This window comes from Arvicanthis niloticus, chromosome 19, assembly GCF_011762505.2.
Source record: "Arvicanthis niloticus isolate mArvNil1 chromosome 19, mArvNil1.pat.X, whole genome shotgun sequence".
Lineage (NCBI taxonomy): Eukaryota > Metazoa > Chordata > Mammalia > Rodentia > Muridae > Arvicanthis > Arvicanthis niloticus.
Genome location: NC_047676.1, coordinates 1,753,080 through 1,765,109, shown reverse-complemented (window position 1 = coordinate 1,765,109; position 12,030 = coordinate 1,753,080). Strand labels below are relative to the sequence as shown.

Genomic DNA, 12,030 nt, shown 5'->3' with positions numbered 1-12,030 from the left:
CTCTACCCATCCTGTCCCTGGCCACTGTTGTCATGTCTCCCCAGATGCTACCCTGTTTCTTCTGCTGGGTCAGGACAGCCTCCAAAGACAATACTCAGTGACCTTTCTTACTAAGGATGCCTCCCAGCCCAGTCAAAGCATTTTTCTTCTGGGTTCCCAAAGAGGGTTGGGCAGGAGGACAAGCCCCCAGAACCCATAAAAATGATGGGCACTGGGCAGCTTCGGGGCCAGGCCTCCATAAGCTCCAGCTGGAGGCTGAGTCCCAGATGCCTGTGCGTGTTCTAGCAAAGCCCAGGTGAAGAGGAGGCAGCCACGTGGCCAAGCCCCAAGGGCACAGAGACTTTCATTCCAGATCACACTCTGGCAGCTGCACCAGGAGGAAAGACAAAAGAGAGATTGAAAGAGGATCTGAGGGGCACAGCCGTGTGGGAAGTATCAGCTTAGTGAGCTGCCAGAGCCGCCCACCTGCTGGTCCCCAGGACTGTTCCCTGAAGATACACCTCAAGCTGTAGACCCACTTTCCAGATTGACCACCCACTCTAAAGCCAGAAAAGGGACTTTCCCTGCAGGCTCCCTGGCCAAAACTTGGGGTATTTCCATCATTTCTACAGGGTGCCAGTCCAGGGAGGCCCAGAACATATCGAGAGGGCTCAGGGAAGCTGCCTTGCACAGCATGTTAAGAGCTGAGAGTAGTAAGTAGTGACTGATATCTGTAACTACTATACCTGGTAGTGGGGCAAGGTCAAGCCTGGCAGCATTCAGCCAACTGAACTCTAAATTAGGAGATGGCACCTGCTCTTCCTCCCATGGAAGGCTCTAGAGTCCCAATTAAACTCCTATTTGGGGGTGGAGGTGGGGGTGGGAGGTGTGACCCATATGGTCTGGGTCATGAAGGTAACACAGGGCATGATTTGTGCCGCTTGGTGTTTCTCGACTGTTGCTGGTACTTTGGGAAGCCTCGGTGAGCAAGAAATGAGTCAAGTCAGCTACGGTTGTAACACTCAGGGACACATGCACCTTGCTTGTATTAGCTTTAAATGGAAGCTAAGGCCTGTTTCTGTCTAAGCAGCAAAGTGCAAGGAGGTTCCTACCAACCCTAAAAAGGGCCCAAAACAAGGGAGAAACCAGAAATGCCTGCTCCTCCTTGGAGGCAGACATGCGAGGCCGGCGGGTCCTCTATTTACTTCCTTCCAGTTGGAATTAGATAAATCTTCCCACCTTCCAAATGGATGCTTCTATTCTTCCTTATATAAACAACGCCCCTCCCCCATTCACTTCCCAGGCTTGAAACAGAAGGGATGAGACCCAGACCCGAATCCAGGTCCCCTCTCCTAGCTCACTGGGGCTACACTGGTGACCTAGGTCTCTTCAGGTTTCCAAAGCAGGCAGAGATTAAAGTAGTATCCCACCCACAGCAACCCCTGGAACTCCAGCTCAGCCTGGCTGGGCACTGCTGGATGGGTGAGGTCTGCAGCCACAGATCAGCTTCATGTTGCTGGAGAAGCAAGCAATTTGGAATTACCCCTCCAGCAGCTGCAAAGAGCTCTGAAGGGGGAAAAAAGGAGCAAAGGGGAAAAGTCCGAGATAACTTTCTCAGAGATTATCTAAACCAACAAATCTCAACGGTCATTGAACTGCCCTGGATGATGAAGAGAAATAAGATGGTTCTTTGAAGTGAAAACTATGCGGGAGGAAGGGATGTCCTGCAGAAGCCCGGGGGCTCTACAGGCCACAGCCTCTTCCTGCTCTAACTGGGCAGGTGGTGCTCACCACCAGGCTTCTCTCCTATACTGAGACCTTTGCAGGGCAGCAAGTCCACAGAGGGAGTCTTCAAGGGAGCAAAAGCAAAGACTCTGTTACTGAAGAGAAGGAGGTAAGGGGTTCTGGGCCTGGACCTAACTCTCCTGCCTTGGGCTCTAGCCTCAGGCTAAAGAAACCAGTGGACACCTGTCCTCTCTTTTGTTCCCAGGCCAGAGACCCAGCTACCTGACCCCGGACAGTCCTGAGTAAGCTCCCTCCCAGAAAGGCCACAGATCTACTGAGTTCCTCAGCAGTTTCTGTCAAATTGGACTACTGGTTCCTCTTGCTCAAGTCTGTGAAGAAGAAAGACCTGCTGCCCAAACAGTCAAGAGTCAGGTTGGTTGGGACTATTGTGAGCACAAGGAGGGGACCAGAACCGCTGCATCATAGTGGGTGGTGTGTGGAAAGTCAGGGAGTAAAAAGGAGGACTCGAAAGCCCATTTTACTCCCAAGAATAGCATTTTGAGGGCAGGGTAGTTAGGGTCTGCGAAGAGGTCTGTCTCCCAGCCAGACAGCAAGAGTGAGGAAAGGAAACCTTTTAGAGACCGGTCCACGTGTCCAAGGCCTCTGGATCCACAGGGCAGGCCAAACCAGGGACCAATATCCTCTGCTGTCCGAATAGGGTTGGGTTGTCCTCTCAGGGCCCAGGCATTCTCGCCCAACCATCCTAAGGAGGCCTAAGCCTGAACCCTCACCCTCAGGAACCCCTCATGCCAGCCCCTACACCCGCGCACCCGGTGCGCGGCCAGGGCGGAGGGGAAAGTTGGCAAGCGTTGGGCGCCCGCGGGGGGAAGGCGTTAATGGGCGGCCGGGTGGGAGCAGCTCGCTCGCTCGCCCACGTCACGCCGGTGCGGGCTCGGCTGACGACCGCGGCGCCTGGGGACGCCGGCGCGCTCCGCTCTCCAGGTGCTCCGCCTGGAAATGTCTCCATTAGTTGTCGCTTGCTCCCCGCCGGAGCGCGCACTCCCAGCAGCCGCTCAGAGCCTTTGCGGGCAGCCAGGAGTGGCCCGGCGCCACCGCAGGTAGGCAAGGTCCCTGCGCCCGCCCCCTCCCGGGGTTCCGAGACCCCTCCCCCCCTTTCGAGGAGGCGGAGGAGGCAGAGGCTCCGCGCGGCCGCCGAGGGGCGCGGGCGGCGGAGGCGACGGCGGCGGCGGCGACTCCCCGGTGCGTCCCGGGCTGCGCGCTACTCCCGGAGGCCCTGGCGCCCAAGCGGCGCGGGCCGGCTCTTTCCTAGCGCAGGTAAGAAATTGGCTCTGCCGCTCAAACTTTGCGAGGATCGCTCTTGCGCCGGAGGGGACAAAGTTTGCTTCTAGAGGATAGGGGCTTCGGAGGTCGCTGCATTTGCTGCAAGTTTTTGGTAAGCGGATGGGAAGGACCCGGCATCCGGGTATGGGATGCCCGGGTCCCCGCGGACCATGAGGGCTTGAGGGATAGAACAGCTTGTGCTCTTGGACGCCCTGCGTGCGCTCTTTCCTTCCTTGGGCAGCGCCGAACGAACGTTCCGTGGAGGTGTAGCAGGGGAGCTGAGGAAGAGAGAGCCAGAAAGGAGGGCATTGGGGGAAGCAAACGGGAATTTCAACGCATGTCCCAGCAGCTCACATCACTGGCTAAGGAAAGGGAGTAGGGGTTGACTGCGAAAGAATGATCTGAGACAAGGGGAGGGTGCCAACGCAGCATCTCTGGCACCTGGGGCGTCTCTCTGAGCCTATACCAGTTGAGTGTCCAAAGTGGACCCAGACATCCCAAGTTCTGGCCTAGCCTCAGACAAAAAGATCCTTTCCTGGTGCCTGGTTTCTGTCTTGGCCTTGGGTTGTAGTCAACTTCTCTCTGGGCTGGATTAAGCTCCCATGGAGCTATTAGCGTGGCTAGGAAGTGTTCCAAGAATTACTCTGGAGAACCGGGACTTAGGTGGTAGCAGGAATATCAAGGCCAAGTCTACAAGCGCTCACCAGTTCAGTGGCCATCATCAACCTGATTCTTGGGGCTAACTGCTCCCTGCTCCACCCTTTCGGGATCTGATCAGGCCTTCAGTCTCTGATCTTTTGAAGCCCTCTCCAAAGGTGATCAGCTGTCCACACTGCAGGAAGCCAAGTGGTTCTGGCGTACTGCTAAATAGTGATTTATATCTGGGGCGGGGGGGGGGGGGAGGGCTTTGAGTTTCTAGTCACAGCATGGAGCATCTATGCAAGCTTGTTTTAGGTAAGGGTACCTGAGATTCTGGGACTCCTGCCTGTTCTTAGAGAGCACTGTGTCTCTGCTCAAGGCTTGGTCTTTGAGGAAGGCATCCTTATATCTGCAGCAAGGATGGCCTGAAGAATATCTCATTTGGCAAGCACTTCAGCCAGGTAGCAGTTTGTCCATGAGCTGTCGAGGTGGTTGCTGGCCAGAAATAGGATTGGACAGTAGGGGCTGAGTAAAGACAGACCAGTCCAGTGGAGTTCTGACTAGCCCCTGCATGGGGCAGACAGGGTGTGGACTGTGAGTCTGTGTCTTCAGACACAGTGGAGTCCTGTGCTCCTGACTCCTAGGCCCAGGCCCAGGCCCAGGCCCAGGAACCCGGTAACTAGAGAGAACAACAGTATCTGGGGCCTGGAAGCTCTGACTTGAAGACAAACCAGAATGCTACATTGACGGCCCAAGGAACACCCTGAGATCCCTTCCCCAGAGATCCTGAGGGATGCCAGCTTAGCACCCTACTCCTGCACAGGAGTCTACTAAGGAAATAAGCTGAAGGCCTCAGGAGCATCATTCCAAACACAACCCCAGAAGTCCAGGGAAAGAAACCAGAGACTGCTCATTCTGGGTAAACTGCTCGCTGCCAGCTGAAGTAAGTCCCCAGAGTGACACACACAGGCAGCAGCCTGGTCTTCCTTCCCAACCAGTCTGTGCTTACCACAGAGTCCCCAAAGCCTGGACTTCAGGAACGAAGTGACAAAAAGACCCCTCACTGAGGTACACCAGTCTATGCTGGATTCCTGCTTCCTACGCGCCTCTACCGCCTTGTACCAAGCCCCTCCCGCCATGTACAGAGCCCCTCCTTTGCCGGAGCCTCATTATCAAAAGAAAGCAAGTTGTTTGTAAACAATAAATAATGAAAGTAGTCGGATGTTCAGCCAAGCCTCAGTAAAGCCTGAAAACTGAAAGAAGCTAGAAGCGAGTTGGGGGAGGGGAAGAAGCAGAAAGAGGGAGAGGCTGAGATTCATTTCTACTGGAGAAGCCCCGGTGGCTAGTTTCTTATTATTTACAGGAAGGAGGTATTAGCAATTCAGGTGAGAAAGAAATAAACACAGCTTGCCATGAAATCAATACAGAATTCAAAAACAATTATTAATGTCATTCGACTCGTGTTCTTTATATATATTTCTCCCGGCTACCAACGCTAAACTGCCTGAATAATTTGCATGGGGCAGCTATTCATTATTTGCGACGGTTTCCTCCTTTGCAAGCAGTTCGGACGTGGCCGGCTGCGGTCCAGCGCGATCGGAGAACTCGTATTTTCATCTGTAAATTAAAGCAATTACGCAGCAGATATTATATGATGTGTACTGCGGTCTCCAGATAGTCATCCATCACCTTCAACCAAGCTGTCAGGGCCGGCAGATTTCGTTTCTGGGAGGCAGCCTTGCAGCTGGGGAGAGGGCGCGAACGTCATCATTAATTAGAGGGTGGCCCTGGGGCGATTCACAGGTCTGAACCCAGGAATCTTTAGGAGCAAGTCTGCGCAGCTCCGCGAAGAGCGGCTCTGCTGCCGGCAGGGCGCGAGAGGCTGGCCTGGCGGGCCAAAAGAAATAGGGGCGAGCCAGGCCCTGGGAAGATCATGGCACGAAAGGAGGCCTGAGAATTAGGGGTGGCCTGGTACCCCAAGCTCCCTGCACAGTCCGCTCGTCTTCGCTTTGAACTCTGGGCAATATCTCAGAGCAGGAAATCTTGAGAGGCCCATGGGCCTCTTATGCAGAGCTCCTTACACTCCGGGCCAGAAGCTATGTGAAACAGACCAAAGGGTGCCAGGACTTGGCACTCAACGCCCCTTTCCCTGTACCCAGCCCTGCTGCTCCCTAGGATCAACGAGCCCACGGGAAGAGCCCCGGGGCCTAGTTGGGAAATGTGCTCTTCCCAGGGAGCAGCGGCGTCTGGCAGTCTCTGTCTTAGCCTTGGGACGCGGAAGGAGGCCGCAGAGGGCGACCAGAAGAGGGAGGGGAGAGGAAATGAAGCGAAGCCGGGCTGAGCAGTGGCTTGACCTGGAGTTAAGGGGGAGGGGCCGTTTCCAGGGACAGTGAACTGCCCAGAATGACACAGTCAACCGGTGATAGACCGGGGAAGCACCGTAGTACCTGGCTTCACCGATCTTGAAAGTGCAGGACTCTGGGAAGGGCCTGGGAGACATGCACACACATCTGAGATTATGTCGCCATCAGAATGCGGGCTCTTCTGTGGTGGCAGTTGGTTCTAAAACTCTGCTTGGTGCAGAGTAGGAACTGCTGAGAGGCATTGCTGAGATTCTCCTAACCCTGGGTGGTGAAGAAGTGTGCAGAGGCACCTGTCCCAATCTCGGCGTGAGGGGCCTGCAAGGTCTGCAGGGCCCGTGTCCTTCCACTCTGGGAGCAATGCAGCGAGGGCAGCGGGCGGCTGCAGCCAGCGCCCGGCTAATTTAACTGTTGATTACATCTTCACTGAAGACTCACTCGTGTGTCCCTTCATAGGTCTCATTTGTAATTGAGACTAATGATTACAGTGGGGTGTGAAGGAGCAGCTGCTCGTTAATTAATTTCTAATTAAAAGTGCCTTCCGTCCTCCGTGACTAAGGAGAAACACCGTTCGTCGAAGCGATATTGACTCATTGGAAGGAGTTCATTTGTTAAAGCTCGATGGTCCTCCGCCCTGCTATTGCAGACATGGACCGTCCCTGCCCCGCCCGGCCTGCATCCCAATGACCTGTAGGTCTGCGGCCAGGCCAAGCTGCAGCGTGGGCTGACGTCAGCGCTTCTGTTGCTTAAAGCCGCGCACATCTGACTTGACAGTTCGCAAGACTCGGTTTCCTATTTTGTTTTCTTTTTGTTGTTGTTGTTTTGTTTTGCAAAATATGCATTTCTGTCATCGTGGGGAGGCCAATCGGTCCCAGAACCCTGTGAAGTGTTCAAACTTTGAAGCTCAAAGAATCGCTGAGACGAAGGCCACTTACTCGCTCACCTGGTTAGGAAAGTTTGAGCAGCTTATGAGTGAGCTAACCACCTCTCGCTTCATCCTCCCAGAGCCTAGGATCCTACAGCTCCGGAGCAGTGCCCACGCCGCGCACAGGACCCCAACGACCCCCTTCGACCTTCTTAGGCTGCGCCCGCCATGTCCTACCCGCAGTTTGGATACCCCTATTCCTCTGCTCCTCAGGTAAAGAGACTCCTGCAAGGGTCTGACAGCAGGGATAGGAGAGGGAAGAGCCACCACTGGAAGTCATTTCCCACATAAGCCTGTCCTTGACTGGCAGACCCTTGTACTGGGACAAACATGGCTTGTGGGGAAGGAGGTTTAGGGGAGCTAGTAAAATCCTGTTGGTGGATCTAAATTCTCTCTTGTTTAACCTTTCAAACTGTGGCCCGGGGACCCTAGGAAGCACTTAGGCAAGACATACTTGGTGAGAAGGCACACAGGATCTTGGAACCCCCGTGGAGGATTTGAAAAGCTGGCTGGGCCCCCACGTGGCCAAAGAAAGCGAGGCCTATTGTGGCTGATGGAAGAAAGGTTTATGTCTGGCATAGATAGCAGGAGGCCCCTGGGGGCACGTGAGGTCCTTGAGGGTCCAGCGCCCTAGTCTCTGTCCTGGTGCCCACGCTTCTTTGGGATTCCTCCCACCGCAGTTCCTGATGACCACCAACTCCCTGAGCACGTGTTGCGAGTCCGGCGGTCGCACACTGGCTGACTCCGGGCCTGCAGCTTCGGCACAGGCGCCCGTCTACTGCCCTGTCTACGAGAGCCGGCTGCTGGCCACTGCGCGACACGAACTCAATTCTGCCGCTGCGCTCGGCGTCTACGGGAGCCCCTACGGCAGCTCGCAGGGCTACAGCAACTACGTGACCTATGGCTCTGAGGCGTCTGCTTTCTACTCGCTGGTAAGGGGACAAATGCCCTCCCACCACCCCGCGCCCCGCCCAGCCCCTTGGGTTTGCCAAGTGTACTTCCGCTCCTAGCACGGGTGCCCTGGATACCCTACAGGTTGGGATGGGAGGGGAAAAAAGGACGTCAGCTTGTGCCTCCTGTTCCAAAACCTGCCTTGGTTCAGACTCAGCGTGGCCAACTCGAGAGCCCCGGTGTCTAAAATGTTGCTGCTGTTTTAGTTTGTCATTGAACTCTGATCCCGGCTTCCCAGAGGGGTGATCCGCAGCTTCAGACTCCTTTGCCTTCTCACCATAATACAAATCCATTCCCTTCTCTCTCTCTCTCTCTCTCTCTCTCTCTCTCTCTCTCTCTCTCTCTCTCTCCCTAGCTCCTCCCAGCTCCGCCCCCTTCCTCCCTCTCAAAGCCCCTCTTCTCTACCGGGTTCATTATTCTATTCCTAGGCCTGACAGCCTCTCTGTAATCTCTACCAGTCTGTCCTCTTTCTTTCCTTCCAAGCTCCTTTGACATCTCCCTCCTCCTCCTCTCTTTCCCTTCCTTCACCCACCTCACTTCACCTTCACCCCCTGGTCTACCCCAGACCCCACCCCAGTTACTTTAAGCCTGACCCACCCTCTTCAGGTTCCTACTTTTCAGAAACTAAGTATTGAGTCTAGGACATGGGTTACAGTTTGTGGGCAAAGTGTGAGGAGACTCCTATGATCTAAGCTAACATAAGCGGGCTCTTAGGATAGCGTTTCTAACTGGGTCTCCAAAAGCTGTGGTGGCTTTTACAGAACAGCTTCGAATCCAAGGATGGCACAGGATCTTCACACGCGGGCCTACCACCCACTGCAGCTGCAGCCTACTACCCATACGAGCCAGCTCTGGGCCAGTACCCATATGACAGGTGAGGGATTAGACCTCCTGCCCGACTGTCACAATGGTCCAGCCACCAATCACTCCATCCCTCATCACCACCTCCAGAACCCCTTCTGTGTGTGTTGGGGAGTGGGGGGGAAAGACCAGAAGAGGGAGCAACCCCTTCAAGCAGGTGATCCACCCTACTCTTCCACACACTCCATACTGTTGTGAGTGTGGGAATTCTCTCATCGCTTTAATATTCAAGCAAATTGGTTCTAGAAAGTTCAGCCTACTAGGCTGCTTTCTTGAAGGGCCCGAGACACCTTCCTGCACCCCAGGAAGCTCAGCTCAGATGGGTGTCTGAGCCAGGTCCACCAGCCCTACAGTGGAAATTAAAGAAGTCCCTTGGCCCTCATCACCCATGCTAGGGACAACTCAGCTCACCACCCCATCTTCCTATGGGACCATTACCAGTTCAAGTAAAAACTCCTGAACCTTGCTCCTCAGTTACTCTGGGCACCAGTTCACAGGTAGATACTTTTTTATGTTTTTCGGATCAAAATGGTAAGAGGGAAAACCATAAAGGATCAAAGAAATGTCTCTACAGAGTGACAGAGGTCATGACCTACTCCCTGTCATTTTAATGACATCGTCTTCGTTCTTGGCCCACAAAAGGCAAGGCAGTGCCCTTAACCACAACCCACCCCAGGGAGGCACAGCCTGTTCCTATGCCCGCCCCTCGCCCTCTCGCGTGGTCTCCCCGGCCCCGACTGGCACCCCATTGCAGAGCCTGTCTCCAGGTACGGGACCGTGGACAGCGGCACGCGGCGCAAGAATGCCACCCGGGAGACCACCAGCACGCTGAAGGCCTGGCTGCAGGAGCACCGGAAGAACCCGTACCCCACCAAGGGAGAGAAGATCATGCTGGCCATCATCACCAAGATGACCCTCACGCAGGTCTCCACCTGGTTCGCCAACGCACGCCGGCGCCTCAAGAAGGAGAACAAAATGACCTGGCCACCTAGAAATAAATGTGCAGATGAGAAGCGCCCCTACGGGGAGGGTGAAGAGGAGGAGGCTGGAGAGGAGGAGACAAGAGAGGAGCCTCTCAAGAGTGCCAAGAGCGAAGGTGAGTTGGAGATTCTGCAAAGTATGGGGTGTCTCTGGAAGCTGTTGGGTGGCAATTAGGGGCTGGGCAGCAAATTGGTGAACTATTTCTAATCAGATCTTGTGCCTGGGGAGAGGAGATTGAGGTGGCACCGTGTAAACAAGCTTAAAGACATCCAAAGTCAAGTTAAAAAGCATCATCGCAAATGCATTAATTTGAATGTAGAGCTGCCAGGCTGTGTTTCTAGTTCAAGACTTGGGACCCTCTGGAGATGAGAGGAGGAAAACAGAACGGTCTGGGCTATTAACTAGTTGGGAATGAGATTCCATTAGCTCTGGTCTTAGAATAAAAGAAAACTACTTATGCCATCCTGTCTCCCTCCACTGGCCGCATGCTCTTGCCTGACAGGTCCTGCTGACAAAGATGACAAGGAGCTAGAACTCAGTGACTTGGAAGACTTCGACCCTCTAGAAACAGAGACCTCAGAATGTGAGCTGAAGACGCCCTTCCAGCCCCTGGATAGTGGATCAGAGAGGATTCCTGCTTCATCTGACGGTCCGGGCACAGGCAAGGAGGCCTCCGCCACACTTCGTATGCCCCTGGGCACCTCTGGTGGAGCTGTTATGGATGGGGATCTGGAGAGGGCACGGAACTGCCTCCGTAGCTCAGTGGTCGCTCCCGACTCTGGCTCTGAGGGAGGCCCACCGGCCTGCGAAGCCAAACTGACCTTTGCTCCGGCGGGAGCGCCGCCGAACCTGGAGACCAAGCCCCGCATCTGGTCCTTGGCGCACACAGCCACTGCTGCTGCAGCCACAGCTCTGAGCCAGACTGAGTTTCCCTCCTGCATGCTGAAACGCCAAGGTCCAGCGGGTGCATCCGCAGCGACGCCTACGTCCTCACCTGCAGTCACGGCCCCTTCTGGGGTTCTGGATAGGCACCAGGACTCCCCAGTAACTAGCCTCAGAAACTGGGTGGATGGGGTATTTCACGATCCCATCCTTAGACACAGCACTTTGAACCAGGCTTGGGCCACCGCTAAGGGCGCACTTCTGGATCCTGGCCCTCTAGGACGCAATCTGGGGGCGGGTACCAACGTACTGACGACGCCCCTGGCTTGCTCCTTCCCGCCCACGATGCCCCAAGACGTCCCACCTGCAGGGGCCTCCCGGGAGCTGCTGGCAACGCCCAAGGCTGGTGGCAAACCCTTCTGCACTTAACACCCACCTGCGCAGTGGAGAAGGGAACTGGCGCTCAGGCTGCAGGCGCTGACTCTGGACTGTTTTTAATGAGTTTCCAAAAGAAAGGGGCATTTCCAAGCCAAGGATGCCAACTCACCTGAAACAGAGGATCTGAACTCAACCTCCAGGGCTATGGAGGAACCCCTCGCGTTCTATCACCAGGTTTCCCCTGATCTTGCGTCCACCTGAGCCATCCCTGAACTCCAGGAAGACAAGACGGAGAGCACAGCCGAGGGGAGGTCCCCTGAAGCATAAAGTTTACGTCCAAAGTTTACATGGAGAAGGCATTTGGGTTCTGAGGCTTGTTTTGTGTCGCTGTCTCCTTCTGGGTTTGAGGCATGCCGGTGTTCCGTTGAAGACTCCTCAGCTCGCTTTTCTTCGGACTTCATCCTCAGCACGTAGAGCTCACCGCCAACACTTCCACCGAGTTTACACTGTTGCACACTCTTGACTCGACAAAATTATGTTTTCTAAAATGTATATCCACACCAGTAATTGCCTGTTTCAGAGAGGGGCTAATACAACAAAACTAATAAATTCTCGTGTTTGCATTGCGGAAGGAACACATTTCACAGCTGGGGCTGGCAGTACAGGTGTGCCTGGAAGCAGTGATGCTGACCCCCAGGGAAAGAAAGAATAGGCAGGCTGACCCACACTCCACTCCAATAAAGTAGTTGCCCACCCAAGTCTAAGCAAACCATTTTTGAGATGTTAAAGGCACAAGATCTGTGCCTTCTGATCTCGTAATAAGTGAATGTGAAACCTCAAACTTTAAAGTCTTCCCCACTGCCAGACACCAGAATTCTCAGCAAATAAGGTTTCTTTGACTGAATTAAAGTAATGTTTAGGTTTTCTAAGTCCCCTGGGATTTTGCCCTGGGGAGAAGGGACATTGCCCTGAGGGCATCATTCTCTGATGCCAAGAGGCTATTAATAG

At 54.5% G+C, this 12,030-nt stretch overlaps 1 protein-coding gene across 2 annotated transcripts; it reads left to right on the top strand.

The window, feature by feature from the left end:
• The first annotated feature begins 2,675 nt into the window (after nt 1-2,675).
• Nucleotides 2,676-11,724, top strand: Irx4 (iroquois homeobox 4). Of its 2 annotated transcripts, XM_076916334.1 has the most exons (6): nt 2,676-3,039; nt 7,050-7,182; nt 7,650-7,901; nt 8,682-8,794; nt 9,549-9,877; nt 10,265-11,724. In XM_076916334.1, exons 2-6 carry the CDS (start codon nt 7,138-7,140, stop codon nt 11,071-11,073), a joined length of 1,548 nt encoding a protein of 515 aa, XP_076772449.1. In that variant the 5' UTR covers nt 2,676-3,039; nt 7,050-7,137; the 3' UTR covers nt 11,074-11,724. The 2 variants fall into 2 exon arrangements, with proteins under 2 accessions (XP_076772449.1, XP_034379425.1); XM_034523534.2 differs by lacking the exon at nt 2,676-3,039 and having other exon boundaries at nt 6,579-7,182.
• The last annotated feature ends 306 nt before the right edge of the window (nt 11,725-12,030 follow it).

Excerpts from the sequence above, each read along its gene's own strand:
- Irx4 (XM_076916334.1), top strand. The coding sequence starts at position 7,138 with ATGTCCTACCCGCAGTTTGGATACCCCTATTCCTCTGCTCCTCAG. Across the intron at positions 7,902-8,681 it reads CGTCTGCTTTCTACTCGCTG|AACAGCTTCGAATCCAAGGA; the intron begins GTAAGGGGACAA and ends TGGCTTTTACAG. Across the intron at positions 9,878-10,264 it reads CAAGAGTGCCAAGAGCGAAG|GTCCTGCTGACAAAGATGAC; the intron begins GTGAGTTGGAGA and ends CTTGCCTGACAG.